Source organism: Pelodiscus sinensis, chromosome 17 (assembly GCF_052426305.1).
Source record: "Pelodiscus sinensis isolate ZL-2025 chromosome 17, ASM5242630v1, whole genome shotgun sequence".
Classification (NCBI taxonomy): domain Eukaryota; kingdom Metazoa; phylum Chordata; order Testudines; family Trionychidae; genus Pelodiscus; species Pelodiscus sinensis.
The window spans coordinates 15,514,083-15,537,977 of NC_143068.1; the positions used below are offsets into that span (position 1 = coordinate 15,514,083).

The 23,895-nt window shown below is 47.3% G+C and overlaps 1 protein-coding gene across 2 annotated transcripts; it reads left to right on the forward strand.

The window, feature by feature from the left end:
• The first annotated feature begins 2 nt into the window (after positions 1 to 2).
• Positions 3 to 22,256, forward strand: ANKRD60 (ankyrin repeat domain 60). Of its 2 annotated transcripts, none has more exons than XM_025185763.3 (4): positions 3 to 3,373; positions 4,582 to 4,712; positions 6,949 to 7,114; positions 20,702 to 22,256. In XM_025185763.3, exons 1-4 carry the CDS (start codon positions 3,118 to 3,120, stop codon positions 20,956 to 20,958), a joined length of 810 nt encoding a protein of 269 aa, XP_025041548.3. In that variant the 5' UTR covers positions 3 to 3,117; the 3' UTR covers positions 20,959 to 22,256. The 2 variants fall into 2 exon arrangements, with proteins under 2 accessions (XP_025041548.3, XP_025041552.3); XM_025185767.3 differs by having other exon boundaries at positions 4,585 to 4,712.
• The last annotated feature ends 1,639 nt before the right edge of the window (positions 22,257 to 23,895 follow it).

Below are 23,895 nucleotides of genomic sequence, written 5' to 3' on the forward strand. Positions count from 1 at the left end.
TAAAATATCCTTGTGCATTTGTGCAACATTTCAGAGTTAATGTTGTTGTAGGAGCAATTTTCTCACTTTTTTTCTATATTTGATATTTTTAATAGTGCATCGATGTGAAGTTTTCCATATAAGGGTGTATGTCCACAGCACCCTTACCTTGAAATAAGCTACGCAATTTGCACTATGCAAATCGCGTAACTTATTTTTATCTTATTTCGAAATAGCTTATTTTGAAACTTGGCGCTGTCTACCCAGTGCCAAATTTTGAAATAAAGCACTATTCCAAAACGTCTCTTTTCCCTCGTGCAATGAGGTTTTCAGGGACATGGGAATAGCAAGTCTGTTATATTTCGATATAATGGACTTGCTTTTAAGATGCAGAATAGCTACCTGCAGTGTAGGTAAGAACATAAGAATGGCCGTACTGGGTCAGACCAAAGGTCCATCTAGCCCAGTAGCCTGCCTGCTGACAGTGGCCAGCGCCAGGTGCCCCAGAGGGGGTGGACCAAAGACAGTGATCAAGCGATTTGTCTCGTGCCATCCATCTCCAGCCTCTGACAAACAGAGGCTAAGGACACCATTTCTATCCCCTGGCTAATAGCCTTTTATGGACCTAACTTCCATGAAATTATCTAGCTTCTCTTTAAACTCTGTTATAGTCTTCACAGCCCCCTCTGGCAAGGAATTCCATAGGTTGACTATACGCTGTGTGAAGAACTTTCTTTTTTTAGTTTTAAACCTACTACCCATTAATTTTATTTGGTGTCCTCTAGTTCTTCTATTATGGGAACTAATAAATAACTTTTCTTTATTCAGCCTCTCCACACCACTCATGATTTTATATACCTCTATCATATCCCCCCCTCAGTCTCCTCTTTTCTAAACTGAAAAGTACCAGTCACTTTAGCCTCTCTTCATATGGGACCCGTTCCAAACCCCCAATCATTTTAGTTGCCCTTTTCTGAACCCTTTCCAAGGCCAAAATATCTTTTTTTTAGGTGAGGAGACCACATCTGTACACAGTATTCAAGATGTGGGCGTACCATAGTTTTATACAGGGGCAGTAAGATATTCTGTGTCTTATTTTCTATCCCTTTCTTTATAATTCCTAATATCCTATTTGCCTTTTTGACCGCCACTGCACACTGTGTGGAAGTTTTCAGAGAACTATCCACGATAACTCCAAGATCTCTTTCCTGATTTGTCATAGCCAAATTAGCCCCCATCATACTGTACGTATAGTTGGGGTTATCTTTTCCAATGTGCATTACTTTACATTTATCCACATTACATTTAATTTGCCATTTTGTTTCCCATTCACTCAGTTTGGTGAGATCTTTTTGAAGTTCTTCGCAGTCTGCTTCTGTCTTGACTATCTTAAACAGTTTAGTATGGTCTGCAAACTTTACCACTTCACTGCTTACCCCTTTCTCCAGATCATTTATGAATAAGTTGAACAAGATTGGTCCCAGGACTGACCCTTGGGAGCCTAAGAGACGAGGGGACTGGGTGAGAAGGTGGGGTGGGAGAAAGGAGGGTATCCTAAGGTCCATTCACCCCTAGGGGCCCTTCCTCCTCCTGGCCTATCTGAGGTTTAGCTATTTCCGGGTGCTGCTCCCTCCTGATGGTCTCTCCACCCAATTTCTTCTCTTACCCTGCAGCCCCTCTTGCTCTAGGACCTGCCACTTCCTCTTCATGACTTGGCCTCTTCATCACTCTGCATGTTTTCCTCTTCCAGGGTATCAAAGTTTTTTCTTGGTAACAGTCTCAGGCAGTCTTCCCCTTCATTTCTCCATGCCACTTCTTCCATGGCTGGCAGGAGACCCTGGGCCTGCCCTTTACTTTGGATTCCAGCTCAAGGCCTCTTTCATCAGCAGCCAAGGTCTGTTCTCTCCTGGACCTTACTACCTTTCCCTGAGCCCTCTCCTATCTTTCTGGCCTCCGCAGTTTGCCTGCCCAAACTCCCTCCTCCCAGGCAGAATCTGTAGGCTACTGGTCTCTGTAGTCTCAAACGCACCTTCCTTTTTGCAGGGAGTGACTGCAGACTATTTCCTAATAGTTCCCAGTTGCTCTCAGCTATAGGGCTTGGTTCAGGTCCCTGTTGTTCCCATCTCCCTGAGCTTCATCCTGCTTCCTGGCTCCTCTTCCAGGTGCAGTGTGGGGGAGTTCCCCCTTCTAGGCTTGCGGAGGTGAACACCCTATCACAGGTAGGAAGCTGGTTACTAGCTTTCACCCATCTCCATGTTGCTCTTAAGATCTGTCATCCATTTCTTTCCCACCTCTCCTAGTTCCCTGTCTCTCTCCATAAATGAGTTACAAAGGTCTGACATACTTCGCCCCAGCTGTACTTACTGCTTCTGATCCCATCGTCCTCTCTACTTGTCTCCTCTTCTCAAGGTGCTCCTGCATTCCTTCCCCAGCTCTCCCCTGGATTTATCCCCACAGTCCCTTTGTCCTCTCTTGGGTTCCTCGCCCAATGTGCTCCTTTGCTCAGCTTCAAGGACCCACTGTGTATGTTCCCCATTCCTGCCTTCACCTCAGATTCCTCCACATTATCATAAATGATCAATCTCCACGTGTCATCCCCTCTCCTCCCTACCCCCGGCTTCTGTGAAGGAGGCGAAGCTGTTGCTGATGAGGAGCCTGAACTCCTCATCCACTGTCGCAACTGCTACACTGCAAGGTTCCTGCCTTTGCCCTTTGAGCTGGGAGAAGGGAAGGGCTCCAGTCAAGCAGAACAGAGACGTCAGATGCAAGAAGGAAAAGAGTTTGCTGAGTTACTGCTTCCAACAGGTTCTCTCCTTCCCTGGCTGCCCTCCAGCCAACTCCAAGCTATTTGTCATCATCAGTGAAATTAGGGGGGACGAGACTGAGCAAATAGGTCCTGCTTTAATCACAATGCATGAGCCTAGACAGCACATATGTACAGTAATACACCCCATACCTCTGTGATTGCAGCATGACATCATACTTAAGCTGCCTAGTTCCCTATGATGTCATATGTAGGGTGTTCATCTGAGCCACATTGTTCATACTGCCTAGACATACTAGGACATGTGGTTGCTTCCCAGGAAACTTCACTTGGAGGGTGTTTAATAGCAACTGGCCCATTGGCAGACGGAGAGAATGGCCACCAACAAGTCCAACCCTGACCCTGCCTTTTGGTCCAGCCCTCAACCCAAGCGTGGAAAGTCTCATGACACAGCCCTGAGTAGCTTGCCCCTCCGGTTCTTCAGCATCAAACTCCACCTGGTTGAAACTAGCGAGACTTTCCCGTTGTCTGGATGCTACCAAGGCTTGACTGTGAGGAAGCTGAAGCACCACCTGGAGCTGCTGACTGGTGTCCCCCTGCATTTCCAGCGTCTTCAGTATCTGGATGAAGGTTGGGACTCCTATCTTCCTGGGGGGTCTTCAGCCTGGGTTCCTACAACCAATGTCCCCACTTTAAGATCAGGCGCCACCCTGCCAATTCCAGTGATGTTACTGCCTGGATGAAGATCCCAGACCTTCATTCTTTTTTCCCCTTTCCATACCTGGAACCCATCTGCTCCAACTCTTAAGCCATTCCTCTACCATCTCTGGGATACCCTGTGAGATTTAGACATCCCAATAATACATAGCTGGTTGGTGGCTTTCCCAAGTAGGTGAGCTGTCCATTTTGGCAGAATTCAACCTTTCGCTATTTTTTTTTAAATTGCCTCTGTGCTTAAGGCTGTGGCGAAACCCTTCCAGTGTGAACAAGAGTGCAAACTGAAGTAGAGACCTCTTCTTCAGTCTGCAGACAGGCCAACCTGCAGCACAGTGTAATGAACAAGATTCTTGGACTGTTTCCCTGCTGCTGTTTAGAACCCAGCGATTACTATCAACTGTTACTTTTGCTGTCAGACTTAATATTTTTTGAGAGTCTCTAGTAATGTTTGTTGGGGTCCCCTACTCAAAGTTCACCTCTACCTTAACACCTATTTTCAAAACAAACAGCTCTTTTCCCCTCTCTGTCCTAGGCACTTTGTTTTTAGAATAAACAAACAGGATGTGTGACACACATGCACCAGACACATACACACTGTATGTATTTTGACTGTATCCCTCGTCACCTCTTACCTTCCTCCCACCATTCCACCTCTCATATGTTATGTGTCATCTTAGGTTCTGATCTTTCAGTGAGCTCTGTGTTGAAATGAGCCTACCTAGATGGACCCTTTTGCAGAACCAGGGTTTTAAATTATAAACTATTCCAGGCAAGGAACCTGTGTTTGAATCATAGAATCAAGGGTTGGAAGAGATCTCAGGAGGTCATCGAGTCCAGCCCCCTGCCCGAAGTTTGTGTTTGCACAGCACCAGCATAATGAGGCATTGATCTAGGTGCTATTGCAACCTACTTATTAAATAATAAATGAGTGACCAGTAATGCCAGATCAAAGTCCTGTTTAGCAGAGAAAAACGGAGAGATCTTTTAAATGATATCCGTCGTCTCATGGCCAGGGAATGTCCCCAGTTGATGTTCATATTCATTTCTCTCAATAGCCCAGCTCTTTGCAAATGGTATCTTGACTTCTTGTATGTGTATGTGTTTTTCTTTATTTCCTCCAGTAGATCTGCCAGATGAGTCTACATTTAAGTACAATGACATTGTCCCTGGCGGAACAATTAGGATAAGCATCTGGCGACAAGATGACTGGGGGCTTCTTGTGGCAGCAGCTGCTGAAGGAGATCTTGCCCAGGTTGCTTCCATTGCTTTTGTAAATGAGGGGGTGTGCATTGCACAGAAATTGCAAAAGGGGAGGCTGTTAAAAGATTCATGTACTAGATCAATGTGTTCTGAGAGCAGCAAATTGTGGAGAGGCTGTAAATGGGGTTTTAGGTCAAATGCCAACAGGATGATCTAGAACACCTGCTAATGGTAAAATCCAGTGAAATGTTGACCACATTAATACTCCGAGGTTCAGTACATCCATCCATTTCTGAGGAAAGTGTATAGACAATTGGGGAATGCAGTGAAGATGAACAGCTTTGAGAAGAAGCTCAGGGGAGAAGATCTTTGATGCCAACCTGCTTCTTTTGTTAAGCTATGGCCTTAGTTGTTGTGGGCTTCCTTTTGTCACCAATACAATTTGACTTTTTATTTTAATTTTTTTTGGTAGTGGTAGTTCCCAATTCTTTCCCCTGCCTACAATCATACTACTATTTATTTAATATTCCAACACATGGGAGAGTATTTCTCATTACACATTGCCACTATTTTAAATATCTCCTCTCTTCTGACACTTTTTATCCCCCTGCTTTTCCTGTGGGTAGCAACAATAATAATACTTCATATTTACATCACACTTTTCATCTATATATCACCAAGAGCTTTAGAAAGGGGAGTAAACCTTTATTATAATAGTAGAGCTAGGGGATGCTGGGGCACACAAAATATGTAAGTTGCCGAAAGTCATGTGAGTCAATAGTAGAGCTGTGAATATAGCCCAGCTCATATGGTCCTTGATCCACTAACTCCTGAATCATAGAATCCATTCTAGGCAGTTAGCTAAGGACGCCTTCAAAGCTCATGAAGCTTTCAAAATCAACAGAAGGGAGGGGCTATTGTACAAAATATGCATCTCCATGCTTCCTGGGAGATCTACAGCCATACCATCATGAGCTGTAATTTTTGACTAGCTAAGTAGGCTTTGGCTAGGTCAGGTCTGAGGTGGGAGACCTCTGTGGAACACATGGTCTTCAGTGATTCAGAAGATGGCATTCTTCTCTCTGAATTAGAGGGGATTGTGCTGCAAATTGAAGATCCTGACTAACTGTGGTCATGACATCCCATGGCATGGTAGGAGGGTTCTTTAATCTGGTTGTCTTGGCTACATTCCAACTTGGCTAATTACATTCTTCTCATCTACCTTTCCCCAGTGGTTGGATATGGATACTAGGTGTTCTTCACTTACTGTCCTACACGGTTGTGTAATGTTGCAATGCAGTTGTAAACAGCTGCTATGTTTTGACCGAAAGGTGTCTATTTCACTGTTAGGTAAAGTGAAATAGTTCATAATATATTTCACTTTAAAGTCCTGATTCATGTTCCTTTTGCACTCAAAATTCCTACTGATTCTGTACCCACTGGGCAATATAGAGGTGGGCCACACAATGCCATGGTGTCTTTTGAAATGAAACACACAGTGTATTATTTTATGAATTATCATTTTAGCTGGTCAAAACATTTCTGACAACTTTTTTCGACCAAAAATTGGGTTTTCAACAAAATTACCCTATAACTCCTATGATTCGTAGTCTCCCTTGACCAGGATGGATGATGATGGTGCGTCATGGCACATGTCATCTGACCCGAGAACCCAGCCTATTCAGGAGACAGAGCATTAAGCTCCAAAACTACAAATCCCATGAGGCACCATGGCAGCATTTCAGAATTGAAATACTGTATTTTTGGCTTTTGATTTTTCACCAAAACCACAACATTTTTCTATGGAGGTGGGTGGGAGGGAAAATCTTTTCTGATCAGCTGCCTGCCAAGGCTCACTTCAAGTTTAGAATGCAAAACCCTATAGTTTGAGTCTTTATAGGTATCTGTGACTATGTCTACACAGCTGCGTTATTTTGGAATAACTGACATAATTCCAAAATAACATTGTGTGGTTTACACTACAAGCTTTTATTTTGAAATAATGGCGAGCTGGAGGACTTCTTACTCCGATTCATGGTAACCCTCATTTCATGAGGAGCAAAGGAAGTTGAAGGAAGAATATTCTACCTTCGACTTCTTGCTGTGTAGACAGCACCAAAAGCCAAATTAAGCTGTTTCGATTTGAGCCACACAATTGACATAGCTAAAGTTGCGTAGCTTAATTCGACTTTAACCCTGCTGTGTAGACGTACCCTATGTGCCCTTACTATACGAATTGATTGAATGATCAGTCTGTATGTATCTGATATTTGCATTTTTTTTTCCAGCTAATAGGTTTAGGAGTTGTAAAAGGCTCAGAGAGCAGCACTCCAAATTCACAGTTAATGGGACCAACAGAGAGAAAGGAATGGATCGCGCATCGAGCATTTGTGGCATTATATATTACCAGCCACAGAGGTCATATTGATGCTATACAATTTCTCCTGCAAAATGGTAATATTTATTAATTTTTAAGGGTTCGTTTACGGTCTCGACTGATTACCTGCATAAGGCAGGGGTACAATTTTTACTCAGTATTCCTGAATCAAGCATAATGATTTGTGCTTGAACTACAGCGGGCAACTTTTGAAAAGGCATTCAGTTGGGACGAGGAATTCACCTCAGCCCTTGTAAGCCATTCCTGAATTTAATTACCCTTAGTGTTAAAAATGGGCATCTGATTTCCAATTTGAAGTTTTTCTGGCTTCAGCTTCTAGCCACTGGATTGCATTATTAGTTATCGTGTGCATTACCTCTGCAGCTGTCATCACTTTGAGCTGCTGAGTGGCTTCACCAGTCAGGAAGGGGAAAAAACTCCCAGAATTATCCGTTCTTCTTTGGGTGCTTGTTCATGTGCATTCTAATCAGGGGTGCGCACGCTCACGTGCACAGCAGCCGGAAGATTTTTCCCTTAGCAGTTAGCCATAGGATTGGTCTGGGTGCCGGTGGATTGGTGCCATAATGGATTGGTGCCTTGCTGACCCCCTCCTCAGTTCCTTTTTACTGCCAGTGACAGTAGCTGGGACTTCTCCTTGCTTGTCTCTTGCCTCACAAGTGGACTAGCAATTTTCTCAGACTTCATATATAGTTTAGTAGTTGGTTCACAGGTTAAAAGTTTAGTTAAGCTTCATTATTCTTAGGACAAGTTGTTAGCGTGTCCCCCCCCCCCCCACACACCATCCTGTCAATGTCATTCCCAGGGCATGCTTCGTTCTCTAGGTTTCAAGGCTTGTCCGTTGTGCACCAACACACATCTGAAAGTGACACTCACTCCTCCTGTCTGGAATGCCTGGGCAGGGGTCACCAAAAAGACTGCTCATGAGAACGGCTCTGACACCTCAGTCAGATCCAAGCACTGTGGATCCAGCGCCTCACTCGTCTTCATCTGTCTACAATGCTACGGCATCCACCTTGAAAGAGATGGTGCTGAGGAAGGACTCTGGCAGAGACTGGCCTTGCATGTCACTGTTCAGTATCATACTTGCTCTTGGCACCACTCCCAGGCACCAGGCCAGAAGAAAAGGAGGGTCAAGGGCCACTCTCCAACTTTATGGCCCTCAGATTGACTGGTGCAGGCACCACAGTTGGGCCACAGCACCAAGATGCTGGCTGAGACCGTGTTGAATAGTGTCCATCCCAGGCAGTCGAGTCCTGGCCAGCCTAGCTCACTAATGCCTTCAGGATGCTTACCCACGCCCTCCATGCTGGAGGCGTTTCATGAAGCCCAGAATTTGATGCTCCTTATGGCACCAGATTTACCACCCTCAGGTCACTGTATCAGCACTGCAGCCCCCAATGCAGTCCAAGGGGAAACTGATGATGATGCCAACTAGATTTCCCTCTCCGTATCCTTTAAGGGACTGTGGCAGATCTCCCACCTCTGTAAGATTGACATCCAGAGGTGCAGCTCCCACGTGGTCTCCCTACTCCATATCAGAGTCGGAGTCTGATTCCTATGGATCGGGGTACAGTGGTGCAGGGCCTCAACTTTGCACTACAGGAGGTCTTACCACTCCCAATGGCAGAACTCTCCACAGTGGCCATTGTGGAGCTAAGGAGCCTTTCACCAAGGTCAGGGCAGGGTTCGTGCTCTGGTGTGTGGCATCAATGACTTTCAGACCTCCACAAGCCATGGAATACTGCTCACAATCAGTGGCTCCAGCACCAAGCATGGCACCGGTGCAAACCACACCAGTACCAGAGCAGCTCACAATCGCTGCAACTTCAGGGGTTGTGAATGCTCTGAATATTTCAACCCTGGCACCAACATCAGTCCTGGCACCAATCGTGCTGTTGGATTTGCAACCAACACCGGCACCGACAGTGCGCTCAACATCAGGACACTCAGACTTTGTCCAGGATGGCTTCAGCAGCATCATCTGCTATACCATCAATAGCACTGGGCCTTTATACATTACTGGTTCCGACAGGCCATAGAGACCCTGCTGGGGGCGATGGTAGAGAGCAGCCACCTCTGTTGCCATAATCATTCTCTTCCTTGCCTGACAAGATCTTATCAGGCTTGTCTGTGCCCTAAAGGACCCTCATGTTTTGCCAGGGCTGGGTTTTCTGGGAGAAGAAGTGATCAGCGACACCGACCCAATGTGAAGTGATCACCTCCACTATCCCGTAATTGGATCTGGCAGACTGGGATGCCACCCTCGACTTAAAGAGCACTTACTATCAGATAGCAATCACACAGGCGTACAGGAATTACCTGAGGTTTGTGGTGAATGGCATTCACTACTAATTCATAGTACAGGCAGTCCCCGGGTTACATGGATCCGACTTACATCGGATCCCTACTTACAAACGGGGTGAGGCAACCCCGCACTAGCCGCTTCCCCCCAGCAGACCAGGGAGACGCAAAGCTAGCGCCCCCCGCCAGCAGACCAGGGAGACGTGGAGCGGCTTTTCTCAGCATTCACCTCAGCTTGAGAATAAAGGACTGAGGGAAGTGAGGTGTGGGAGAATAAAACTGAGCTCTGGAGAAATGTTTGGCTAGAGTTTCCCCTACAATATGTACCAGTTCCGACTTACATACAAATTCAACTTAAGAACAAACCTACAGTCCCTATCTTGTACGTAACCCGGGGACTGCCTGTACTTCCTTTTGGCCTATTGGCAGCTCCCTGCATTTTTCCCCAAGTGCATGGTGATGTCTGCAGCTTACCTTCATAGACATCACATTCAAATGTTTCCTTACCTCCACGATTGGCTGGTCAGAGCCTGCTCCATCATTCAGCTAGTGTTTCATTCATGTTTATTAGGTCTACATTCAACAACCTAGATTTCCTGCTGAACAAGGCAAGACCTACTCTGTTACCAGTTCAGAGAATAGAGTTTTTATAGAGGCAGTCCTGGAATCAACTCAAGCCAGGGCATTTCTGCCTCAGTTTAGGTTTGAACTTCTATCTGACCTCATTTTCACTCTACATTGGTTCCCCATAACCACAGTGAGTAACTGTCTCAAGCTGCTCCAACACGTCTACCTGCTTGGGCGATTGAATGAAGGTAGGGCTAGGGGAGGCAAGCCTTTAGCCCCAGCCCTGCCCCTTCTGGCAAGGCCCTGCCTTCATGGGAGCCTAGACCCCTCCCCCCCCCACATCACAGGGAGGTAGGGCAGCACACTGCCCTCTCTTCCCCTCACCCCCCAGCACTGGGCACCCAACCATCAATAATGCTGGTTACAGACACCTTAGACTTAGGTTGGGGAGCTCATCTGGGGGTCTCTAGATGCAGGGTCTTTGGTCCCCAGACAATTTGAGACTACACATCAATGCCAGGGAGCAAGGGGCAGTTTGCCTAGCTTGTCAGGCCTTCCAGTCTCACTTGTCAGGACATTGTGTGTCAGTCATGATGGACAATACAATGGTGATGTTCCTCTCCCCTGTGCTAAGAAGCCCTCCTTCTCTGGGACTTCTGTTTAAAACATTTTATTCTTCTGCAAGCTTCATATCTACTGGAGATGCAGAATGAATTGGCAGATTGCCTCAGGAGGTCATTTCAGGGCGACAAATGGTCTCTGCATCCAGATGTCATGATCTCAATCTACCAAAGCTGGGGTTTTCCCTAAATGGACCCATTCACCATGAAATCCAACCGGAGGTGCCAGCAGTTCTGCTCCTTCCAGAACCAGAGCCCAGGGTCAATGGCAGATGTGTTTCTCCTTCTATGGTTGGACCCTCTACTGTATGCCTTCCAATCCATATGGCTCATTCACAAAGTACTACTCAAGATCAGGAGGGAAGAGCCTTATGTCCTATTGATCGCAGCAGCCTGTGTGAATCAACATTGGTACATGTCTCTGCTAGAAATGTCAGTGCAGGATACAATAACCCTGCCATTCCACCCAGATTTGCTGACATGGGAACCTGGGCATCTCCATCCAGACCAGCAGATATTGCACTTCATGGCCTGAAAACTCCGAGGCTGACCCCATTGGAGATGTCCTGCTCAGACCAGGTCAGGCAAGTCCTCCTTGGTAGAAGAAAGGCATTCACACGGGCTAAGTACCTTACCAAGTGGAAGAGGTTCTCTGTCTAGTCTATTCAGCATAGTGTCTCCTCATTGCAGGTATCTATGCCTCTAATTCTGGATTACCTTCTCAGCCTTACACAGCAACATCTATAGACAATCCTCCACAACGGTTCACTTGGCTGCCATTTCAGCATTCCATCTGGGGGAGCAGGGCTCATCTGTATTCTCAAACTCATTAGTTAATTGATTCCAGCTGTGCTTGGAAAGACTACCCCCCAGATCCATCAACCTCCCTTTCCCTGGTTCCTTAATCCAGTTGTTTCAAGACTCATGGGGCCTCCATTTGAACCTCTAGCCACTTGTTTCCTCCTATACCTTTCTTATAAGGTAGTGTTTCTGGTTGCTGTTACTTCCACAAGGATAGTCTCAGAGCTGAGAGCTCTCTTGGCAGAGCCTCAGTAAACTACCTTTTTAAGGCCCAGGTTCAACTCTGCCCACATGTGGCCTTCCTGCCAAAGGCGGTACATCTTTCTGCTGGTGTTTTACCCTACGCCACACTCTAGTGCTAGAGAACAGAGTCTCCATACTCCTGACATCTGTAGGGTGCTGGCCTTTTACATTGATAGAATGAAACTCTTTAGGAAGTCACCACAGCTCTTTCTCACGGAGGACAGAATGACAGGCCAGCCAATATCGTCTCATTATATCTCTACATGGATAGTGTCCTGTATCAAGGAATGCGACGGCCTCGTGGGTATATCCCCACCTCCACTCACGGCACACCCCACTAGGGTCCAGGCTTCTTCCATTACATATCTTTGCTGCACTCTGTGCAATCATACAGCAGTCTAGAGATGATGTAGAGTTTGGGTGGGCAGTGCTCCAATCAGTGCAGAACTCCCGTCCCACCTCCTAGACTTGGGCCATGAGTCACCTGATTGGAATGCTCACAAACAAGAAAAGATGGGTATGTGCTTTTTGTAACTGGTGTTCTTCGAGATGTGTTGTTCATGCCCATTCCAATGCCCACCCTCATCCTCTGTTGGAGTAGCCGGCAAAAAGGAACTGAGGAGAGGGAAGGTGGGCAGAGCCCTATTTTGTATGTCATAATGGCGCGACTCCAGGGGCACCCAAACTGACCCTACAACTGGCTGCTAGGGGAACAATCTTCTAGCTACTGTGCACATGCACACACCTGATTGGAATGGGCATGAACATGTTTCAAAGAACACCAGTTATGAATGGTATGTTACTGTCTTTTTAAGGCCTGACCTTCTGGGCTTGCTTGGTCACAAACTAAAGTAAACCAACTGAAAACCACTAAACAGTAACCCCCAGAGATTTCCTCTGCTAGCAACCAGCCTGTCTCTCTCGAGACACTCCCTTCCTTTTAGAGTCACCTTTTGTACTCTGCCTGGAGCAACCATGAGTTGAGCAGATTAACAGTTTTCAGTCTGCAGCACCCTAGAGACTAACAAAAAATGTAGATGGTATCATGAGCTTTCGTGGGCACAACCTAAATCCAGTATCTCCTCCCCACTCCTCATCCCCTGTTTTCTTTGGAGAATCTGCTAATAGAAACTAAATGGATGATTTGTTTCCATGCTCTAACCTATATATAATTTAACTGCCCTGCTGGTCCTATGAAAATTGACCATGAAAATAAGATGGAGCTGGGCAACCCTCCGCAGTGCATGTAGAAGATGCTGCCCATGTGCTTTTTTTGTGATGGGCTCCTTGGCATTCTTGTAGGGTGAACCTCAGTGCCCCCGAGGCTATTGACTGGCTTCTCAAGACTATTTAGCTGGTGTTTTCCCCTTGTCTAGCTTGTCTTGCCCATGGGCAATCGATATGTGGGAAATCACACACTTTGTCATAAGCCATGAAAAGCCAGAGGTTTGGTCTCAGGTTGTTTCAGCGCTGGGCAAAAGCTGGGTCAGTCATAGAATCATAGAACCATAGAGCTGGAAGAGACCACAGAAGGTCATCAAGTCCAGCCCCCTGCTCTAGGCAGGACCAATCCCAACTAAATCAACCGGGCCAGGGCTTTGTCAAGCCGAGACTTAAACACCTCTAGGGAGGGAGACTCCACTACTTCCCTAGGTAACCCATTCCAGTGCTTCACTACCCTCCTAGGCTGTGTCTACACTGCACCCCTTTTCCGGAAAAGGGATGCACATTAGACACTTTGGAATAGCAAAATCTGCGGGGGATTTAAATATCCCCCGCAGTATTTGCATTAACATGGCTGCCGCTTTTTTCCGGCTTGGGGATAAGCCGGAGAAAAGCGCCAGTCTAGACGTGATTCTCCGGAAAATAAGCCCTTTTCTGGAGGATCTTTTATTCCTACACGGTACCCTCAGATGCATTAAGTCCGGACCCATGGATTTGTGTACGTTTAGCTTTTCTAAATAGTTCCTAACCTGTTCTTTACCCACCAAGGGCTGTCCATCTTTATCCCATCTTGTGTCACTTAGCCCACCTTGTCCGTGAATACAGATGCAAATAAAGCATTGAGTACCTCAGCTTTCCCCACATCATCTGTCATTAGGTTACCTCCTTCATCCAATAGGGGCCGCCCACCCTCTCTGATCACCTTCTTCTTGTTAACATGCCTGTAGAAACCTTTCTTGTTATCCTTCACATCCTTAGCTAGTCGCAATTCCATTTGCGCTTTCGCCTTCCTGATAACCCCTCCCTGGTCATTTGTCCAAATTTCCACTTTTTGTAAGCTTCCTTTTTGTACTTAAGTTGACCAAGGATTTCCCCTGTAAGCCAATCCGGTCTCCTACCATGTTTGCCTCTCTTGCTACACATCGGGATGGTTACTTTCTGTGCCTTCAATCAGGCTTCTTTAAAATACTGCCAGCTGTCCTGAACTCCTTTCCCCTTCATGTTAGCATCCCAGAGGATTCTGCCCATGAGGTCTCTGAGGGAGTCAAAATCTCCTTTTTTGAAGTCCAAGGTGTGTATTTTACTACTCTCTTTTCTTCCTTTGGTCAGGATCCTGAAATCTACCATCTCATGATCACTGCTTCCCAGGTTGTCACCCACCTCTACTTCCCCTATTAGTTCCTCTCTGTTTGTGAGCAGATGGTCAAGCTGCGCATGGCCCCTGGTCTGATCCTTCAGCACTTGTGTCAAGAAGTTATCCCCAACATTCTCCAAAAACTTCCTGGATTGCCTGTATACTGCCGAAATGGTTTCCCAACAGATGTCAGGGTGATTAAAGTTGCCGATGAGAACCAGGGCCTGCGATCTGGAAGCTTCTCTCAGTTGTCCGAAGAAAGCCTCATCTACCTCATACACCTGATTCGGTGGCCTGTAGCAGACACCAACCACAACATCACAGCTGTTGTTTGCTCCTTTAAACTTAACCCATAGACAGGTTTTTCTCCCTCTTTATACTGGAGTTCAGAGCAGTCGTAGTGCTCTCTTACATACAGTGCAACTCCTTCTCCTTTTCTCCCCTGCCTGTTCTTCCTGAACAGTCTATACCCTTCTATGACAGCGCTCCAGTCATGCGAGTCATCCCACCAAGTCTCTGTTATCCCAATTAAATCATATTTCTTGGACTGGGCCAGGGCCTCCAGTTCTTCCTGTTTGTTGCCCAGGCTTCTCACATTAGTGTACAAACACCTCAGGTAACCAGTTGATTGCCCTATCTTCTCCATTCGAATCAGGGGCTTCCTTTCTTGCTCGTTCCTCTCTGCATTTCTTCCCGGTATCCGACTTTCCCACTCCCCTCAGGGTTTTGGTCACTGTCCCCCAACGAACCTAGTTTAAAGCCCTCCTCACTAGGTTTGCAAGCCTGCCTGTGAAGATGCTCCTTCCTCTCTTCATTAGATGGATCCCATCTCTTCCTAACAATCCTTGTGCCCGGAACAGAGTCCCGTGGTCGAAGAAATCAAAGCCCTCTCTGTGACACCACCTGCGCAACCACACATTTACGTCCTCAATTCGACAATCCCTGCCTAGTCCTTTCCCTTCAACAGGGAGGATGGACGAGAACACCACTTGCGCTCCGAATTCTTGGATCCTTCTTCCCAGCGCTACATAATCCACAGTAACCTGCTCAAGATTATTCTTGGCCGTATCATTAGTTCCCACGTGGAGAAGGAGGAAGGGTTAGCGATCCGAAGGTTTGATCAGTTTGGCAAGCCTCTCAGTCACATCCTGAATGCGAGCTCCCGGTAAGCAGCACACCTCTCGAGATTCCAGGTCCGGACGGCAGATGGATGTCTCAGACCCTCTTAGGAGGGAGTCTCTGACCACCACCACCCGTCGTTTTCTTTTGGGGGTGGTGGCCATGGAACCCCCATCTCTAGGACTACGCATCCCATGCCTTCCAGTAGATGGTGTTCCCTTCCGGTTTCTTCCTTGTGAGGTCCCTTCCAAAGCATTCAGCACTGCAGAGCCTGTGGAGAAACCCTAATTGCTTTCAGGCTATGTTAGTTCGAATTAACTTTCATAGGCGCTACACAGGCAAACCGCTAGTTCGAACTTAATTCGAACTAGCAGAGCGCTTAGTTCGAACTAGGTAAACCTCATTCTACGAGGACCAATGCCTAGTTCGAATTAAGTAGTTCGAATTAAGGGCTGTGTAGCCACTTAATTCAAACTAGTGGGAGGCTAGCCCTTCCCAGCTTGCCCTGGTGGCCACTCTGGGCACAACCAGGGAAACTCGTCTGTCCCCCTCCCAGCCCCGGAGCCCTTAAAGGGGCACGGTCTGGCTATGGTGCCCGTGCCAGGTGCAAGCCTGCCAGCACCCAGCCAGCAGACCCTGCACCTGGCACAGCACGAGCCAGCCACTTGCTGCCACCCAGCCCTCCGCCTCTTCCCGGGTCCAGGTGGCGGCTCCCAGGAGCCTGCCCAGGTCCGCAAGAGGTGGGCGCCCACCTGGTCTAGTGCGGACATCGCGGACTTCATCCTGGTTTGGAGGGGAGGCCTCCAACATCCACAATCTCCGCACTAGGCACAGGAAAGTGGCCGTCTAGGGCAGGATAGCTGCCAGCCTGGCCACCAAAGGCCACATGCGAACCCAGAAGCAGGTTTGCATGAAAATCAAGGTGGTCCAGTGAGACCCCCCCGACCCTGAGCCCTGAGCTTAGAACATAAGAACGGCCGTACTGGGTCAGACCAAAGGTCCATCTAGCCCAGTAGTCTGTCTGCCGACAGCGGCCAACACCAGCTACCCTGGAGGGGTTGGACCGAAGACAATGACCAAGCCATTTGTCTCGTGCCATCCATCTCCAGCCTTCCACAAACAGAGGCCAGGGACACCATTCCTACCCCCTGGCTAATAGCACTCCATGGACCCAACCTCCATAACTTGATCTAACTTCTCTTTAAACTCTGTTATAGTTCTAGCATTCACAGCCTCCTGTGGCAAGGAGTTCCACAGGTTGACCATTTGCTTTGTGAAGAAGAACTTTCGCTTATTAGTTTGAAGCCTGCTACCCATTCATTTCATTTAGTGTCCTCTAGTCCTTCTATTATGGGAACTAATGAAGAACTTTTCTTTATGCACCCTCTCCACACCACTCATGCTTTTATATACCTCTATCATATCTCCCCTCAGTCTCCTCTTTTCTAAGCTGAAAAGTCCCAGTCTCTTTAGCCTCTCTTCATATGGGACCTGTTCCAAATCCCTCATCATTTTAGTTGCCCTTTTCTGAACCTTTTCCAAGGCCAAAACATCTTTTTTGAGGTGAGGAGACCACGTCTGTACACTGTACTGAAGATAGGGTTTACCATAGTTTTATACTTCCCCTCCTCCTCCTTCCCCTGGCTTCCCCCTTCCAGCTCCCTCCTCCCAGGTTTCCCCCTCCCCTCTCCCACCCTCTCTCTTCCCCTCTCCCACCTCCTTTTCCCAGTCTTCCCAGAGGCTAATCCCCCTCCCCGGTTTTGTTAAATAAAGACAGTTTCTATTTTTGAACACGTGTCCTTTATTTTGTACATCAGGAAGGGGGGCTAGGGAGGGGTAAGTGGAAGGAAGTGAGGGAGCACTGGGGTATGATCCCCCGATGGGGAGGACTGGGATGGTTCTGCGGGCTCCTCGGGGTGGAAGCTCTCCTGCAGCCCCCCGATTGACCCCCCCCAGATGGCAGCCTGAGGGAAGTGCAGCCGAGCTGATGGCCGAGTGCTGTGATGTGCCCAGTGTGGGCACTCAGGGCACTCCAAGGGTATGTCTACACTACAAAGTTAATTCAAACTAACAGACGTTAGTTTGAATTAACTTTCATAGGCGCTACACTAGCGCTCCGCTAGTTCGAACTTAATTCAAACTAGTGGAGCGCTTAGTTCGAACTAGGAAAACCTCATTTTACGAGGATTAAGCCTAGTTCGAACTAGCTAGTTCGAATTAAGGGGTGTGTAGCCCCTTAATTCAAACTAGTGGGAGGCTAGCCCTCCCCAGCTTTCCCTGGTGGCCACTCTGGCCAACACCAGGGAAACTCGTCTGCCTCCCTCCCGGACCCGCACCCCTTAAAGGGGCAAGGGCTGGCTACGGTGCCCGTGCCAGGTGCAAGCCTGCCAGCACCCAGCCAGCAGACCCTGCACCTGGCATGGATCGAGCCACCCACCCGATGTCCCCCAGCCCTCCCTCTCTTCCCGGGACCAGGCTGGCGGCTCCCGGGAGCTTGCCCGGGACCGCAAGAGGCGGGCACCCGCCTGGGCTAGTGCAGACATCATGGACCTCGTCCATGATCTCTGCACTAGGCACAGGAAAGTGGCCGTCTAGGGCAGGATAGCTGCCAGCCTGGCCACCCAGGAGCAGGTGTGCAAGAGAATCAAGGGGGTCCACTGAGACCCCCGACTCTGAGCCCTGAGCTTACAATGGCCGTCCTGGGTCAGACCAAAAGTCCATCTAGCCCAGTAGCCTGTCTGCTAACAGCGGCCAACCCTAGGGACCCTGGATGGGATGGACCGAAGACAGTGACCAAGCCATTTGTCTCGTGCCATTCCTCTCCAGCCTTCCACAATCCTTGGGCAGGGACACCACTCCTATCCCCTGGCTAATACCACTCTACGGACCCAACCTCCATGACTTGATCTCACTTCCCTTTAAACTCTGTTCTAGTTCTAGCCTTCACAGCCTCCTGCAGCAAGGAGTTCCACAGGTTGACTCTTTGCTTTGTGAAGAACAACTTTCTGTTACTAGTTTGAAGCCTGCTACCCATTCCTTTCCTTTGGTGTCCTCTAGTCCTTCTTTATGGGAACTAATGAAGAACTTTTCTGTATGCACCCTCTCCACCCCACTCATGCTTTTAGAGACCTCTATCCTGTCCCCCCTCCGTCTCCTCTTTTCTAAGCTGAAAAGTCCCAGTTTCTTTAGCCTCTCTTCATATGGGACCTGTTCCCAACCCCTGATCATTTTAGTTGCCCTCCCCTCTCCCAGCCTCTCTCTTCCCCTCTCTCACCTCCTTTTCCCAGTCTCCCCCAGTTTTGTTCAATAAAGAGAGATTCCATTTTGGAAGACACGTTATCTTTATTTTGTACATCAATAAGAAGGGGGGCTAGGGAAGGGTAAGTGGAAGGAGGTGAGGGAGGAATGGGGTATGAGCCCCCGATGGGGAGGACTGGGCTGGCTCTGTGGGCTTCTGGGGGTGGAAGCTCTCCTGCAGCCCCCCAATTGTCCCCTCTCGCCAGATGGCAGCCTGCGGCAAGTGCAGCCGGTCTGATGGCCGAGTGCTGTGATGTGCCCAGTGTGGGCATTCAGGGCACTCCAAGCCAGGACTGCTTTGCAAGCGGGGCACCCCTGAGAACTGTCTGTCCGGGGTGGGTGTCGGGACCCTTTAAGCACAGCCCTCAGCTAGCCTGAGACAGCATCTCCACGCTCTAAGTCCTCCTCTGATGCCCTGCCAGCACTGCTTCCGGCCATCCTTAACCCCGGTTCAGGGTCCACTTAATGTGGACCCGCTATTTCGAATTAGAAAAACGCTAATTCGAACTAGTTTTTAGTTCTAGATGCGTTAGTTCGAATTAGCTTAGTTCGAATTAACTAATTCGAACTAAGATAGTTCGAAGTAGTGCTGTAGTGTAGACATACCCTTAGAAAGCCCCAATAACAACACATACTTCCCTCAAGAGTCCTGTATCTGCTTCTCCTTTACCTGGAGAACTCCCTCAAATGCGTTTTTGTATTTTTTTTTATATCTTTCCACTATGATACTAAGAGCTTGATTCAAAAGGCATTGGGGAAAAAATGGATCCTTTCTAATGACTTCACTGGGGTTTAGAGCAAGTTGTATGCCAGCGCTAGTGTGTGCTGTGATCCAGCCCGTACACTTGCCCTTCAGTACTGTATGAGTATCACTCCATCACTATTTTGCTTCTGGTGAGGTAAACTCCATCATGACCCACTGCGCTCAGATCCTGAAGTCAGTTGCTTTCAACCTCAATACTCGACCCCACCACTGATATCAAGCTGGGAACTACGTGTCCTATAGAGTGCAGGGTTTTGTGCCTACCATTAAACATTTTCCTTATACTGTATCTTTGACTGGCCTGAATCTTACCAATGACACACTGGTTCTGTTGGGGAAATGGGATTCTTGATGTTAAAGAGACATTAATACAGTTTAATCTTGAGTATTAACACATGGCACTGAAGAGCATCCCCTGATATATTTATAACATGGGTTCAGCTGCACCTATTCAGGCTGGAATTCCATCAAAAGGTTCTAGTGATCCCATACAGCACATGAGCAAAGCGTGAGTGGTATACTCATGTCACCCGAATCCCCTAAATGGAAGGACATTTCTTTATCATCACAGGCACGTCTTACTGTGGAGTTGCTAAGGGGGGAGGAAAAAGACCCACCACTGCTCTTCCAATGCAAGGTTTTCACCCCCAAACTTGATTAAGATGATGGTTCCCTTCCTGATCATCATCTCGTCATGGTTTGATCTGCCCCCAGAAGCGCCAGACAAACAATCTGGGTAATGAATGATTCTTCACGTGCCCTACATAAGCAAAGGGCAGACCCTGGTGCACTGCACAGAACAGGTGTAACAGTTCTCAGAAGTGATGCTCCCCAGAGCCAAGGCAGAGAGAGCATTTGGCTTATAGACATTTATTAATTTAAATAAGGGTGATTAAATTCTCCTTTAGAAAGGATCTTGAATAAATGTTCACCTTCCGCAAACATGCCAGGAGAAGTGCACTCCCCTTTTATTGGACTCTGAGAGTATGTCTACACACAATTTTTATTTCGGGAGAAGGCTGCAAATAGCACTGCACATTTGCATACTTCCTCCATTTTTTTCCCCGGAAGACACTCTTCCAGTATTTACCTGCATCTACACACAGCTGAATTTCAAAATAAACCCCTATTTTGAAAGACCCCTTATTCCTCCTCCAATGAGGTTTATAGGGGTCTTTCAAAATAGAGGTTTATTTCAAAATTTGGCTGCATGTAGATGCAGGTAAATACCAGACGAGTGTCTTCCGAAAAAAAGGAGGAAGTATGCAAATGCATGGTGCAAATTTGCATCCTTCTGCCGAAATAAAAATTGTGTGTAGAGACATACTCTGAGTGTGCGTTCTGTTTTCCGCAGGGGCAAATTTGCATTCTAAAACACCACTGGGAAGGACAGCTCTTCACGCAGCCACCGTCATGGGCCGATGTGACTGCATTGACCTGCTCCTCAGCTGGGGGGCACTACCCTTTGCCCCAGACAACGAGGGACAGACAGCGATGAGCCTAGCTCGCCTCTGGGGCCAGAAGCAGAGCGAACGCAGACTGTTCCATTTCCAGTGGCAGCAGAGATCAACGGGCACCGTGCCACCCTCCCCAAGTCAGAGCTTACATTAGAAGTTGGATTCCAGGACAAAGAGGTCTCAGTCACGTGCTGAAATACACGTGAGCTAATTAATTTAGTGCTGGCCAATTTCAGGAGAGAATCAGTAATTCTTCCGGAAAGCCATGCTTTAAATATTGGGGTAGGGGGGAGAGGGTGGGGAATCTGTCTGATTCATGTACTAAATTAACTCTTGCATTGGTGATACTGCAGCCTTGATGACTGAACGCTTGACAGCACAGCTACCAGATATACTCTTAATTTGTTGGCTATAGGGATCTGGAAAATTGTGACAGTGTTGTCAAGTGGGTAGAGCAGGAGGGCTAGGAACTAGGAGTCCTAGGTTTTGAACCCCATTTTGCTGACTTGCTAGGTAATGTCTGGCAGGTCACGTAAGTCTTGCTTTATTCAGATGTGGGGGTTCTAGTCCCATGACTGTGTGTAAATCAGGTGCACAGGCAAGTGACTAATTATAGTCACTGGCGGGTGCAATAAGGATAATTGTGCATGGAAATTAGACAGGCCATTGGATCCCCAGCTTTTTAAACAATTAGACCTGGAGGAGGGTGCAGCACTTAAGGGAATGACACACCCAGCTCCCATGGACTTTCAAGAGGCATTGAGCACCTAATGTGGACACATTAAAAATCCCACTTTAATTTTTGCAGTCCCATTTTCAAGAACCCACCACCAGATCTTCCAAGAGCTCTGCTCTCATTTAGGTACCTAAACAAGGGGCAGATTTTCTAAAGTCCTCACCCCCTAGCAGCTCCTATTGGAAATCTGCCCTTCAGGTTTACTAAATGGCTCCAGACCTAGCAGCTAATGATTAGGCAACAGATGTAGTTTTCAATCTGAGCTGAGCACTCCTGAAAACCTGCCCCATAACCTGTTTGCTTCGTGGGCTCTATGCATACCCAGCACCCTTTGTAAATGGCAACAAAGCAATTCATTCATTGGTCCTTGTGTCCACCCAAAGTTATCTTAATTTGCTCAAGAGATGGCGCGAGCACAACCAATTGAAATAGCTCGTGGGTGGACTTCAGAAGGTGGAGGAGTTTTTATGAAGAGGTAAAATGAGCACAGCCCAAATGTGATGGACAACAGAGGATTGTCCTGGATCATGTCAATAGGTGGCTCAGCAGCATCTCTGAGATACTGGAATGTGAATTGACTTCAGAGTTTGTAACCAGTTCTGCTATGGATTTTACTCCATGTCCTTACCAAGTTATTTGGGGGGAAATTCATGAAGAAACTGGGCTATTGTGACTCAAAGCATCATGGGTCCCAGGTCAATCACAGTGCAGGACAATGTAGCACTTTAAAGACTAACAAGATGGTTTATTAGATGATGAGCTTTCGTGGGCCAGACCCACTTCCTCAGATCAAATAGTGGAAGAAAGTAGTCACAACCATATATACCAAAGGATACAATTAAAAAAAAGAACAAATATGAAAAGGACAAATCACATTGCAGAACAGGAGGCGGATGCAGGGTGGGGGGAGGAAGGAAGGTAAGTGTCTGTGAATTGATGATATTAGAGGTAGGGAGAGTGGGATGTTTGTGAGTTAATGGTATTAGAGGTGATAATTGGGGAAACCATCTTGGTAATGGGTGAGAGAGTTCAAATGTTTGTTGAGTCCTTTTTGGAAAGTGTCGAATTTTAACATGAATGACAGTTCAGAGGATCCCTTTCAAGTGCAGATGTAAAAGGTCTTTGTAGCAGAATGCAGGTGGCTAAGTCATTGAGAGAGTGTCCTTTCTGGTTAAAATGGCAAGAATGTTAAAATGTTTTCTCTTTGTGAGACCCATAGTCTCCTATAGACAACCACCTAACCTCAAGATGATTCTTACCAACCACCACAGGACATACCACACTAATACCAACCCTGGTACCTTCCCTTGCAACAAACCCCATTGCCAGCTTTGTCCACATATTCATTCTACTGATACCATTATTGGACCTAACCAAGTGAGTTATAAGATCAAGAACACATATTCCTGCGCATCCAGAAATATAATCTATGTTATCATGTGCCGAAAGTGTCCGTCTGCTATGTACATTGGACAAACATCTCAGACACTTCGCCAAAGGATTAATGCCCACAAAACAGATATCAGACAAGATCACAAAGAGAAAACAGTTTCTTGCCATTTTAACCAGAAAGGACACTCTCTCAACGACTTAACCACCTGCATTTTGCTTCAGCTACCCCAGACTAACACGGCTACATCTCTATCACAGGTCAATCACAGACATAGCACTCTGATCCACAAAGCTGCGTTAAATGCCTCTGCGCCCTGTGCCAGGAATAGGGAACCCTAAGCTACAGGGGCATTCCCTGCCGGTCCCAATGATTGTTCGCTATGGATAAATACTGAACTACCCTGCATCAGTGCCCCTGTTCCAGTCCCTCGGGGTATGTCTACACTTGCCCCCTAGTTCGAACTAGGGAGGCAATGAAGCATACCGAAGTTGCTAATGAAGCGCGGGATTACCTTGTGCAATGAGGAGTAACAGTTAATTTGAGGGCAGGGTTTTGGATTGGACTACCGTGTCTACACGTGGCGAGTTAATTCGGGCTACAGGCTTTTTAAAATGGCGACTGGCAGTGAATATGCTAATCAAGCGCAGGATATTTAAATCCCGCACTTCATTAGCAACTTTGGTATGCTTCATTTGCCTCCCTAGTTCGAATTAGGGGGCAAGTGTAGACATACCTTCGGTCATTATTTATCCACAGTGGAACGATGGAGGGAGCCCCACCTCAGAACATCACAGAGCTCAGTTTTTAGAGTAGCCTTCTAAGAGCTCAGTTGGACCTGAGTCTCCCACTGGCTAGGTGAGTGCCCTAACCCTTTGGCCATCCGTTTCAAGGTGGCTGGTGTTGGCCCCACTTCCTACTCTGGGTTTTGGGGCTTGTTGTCACAGGTGTGCTCAGAGTCAGCC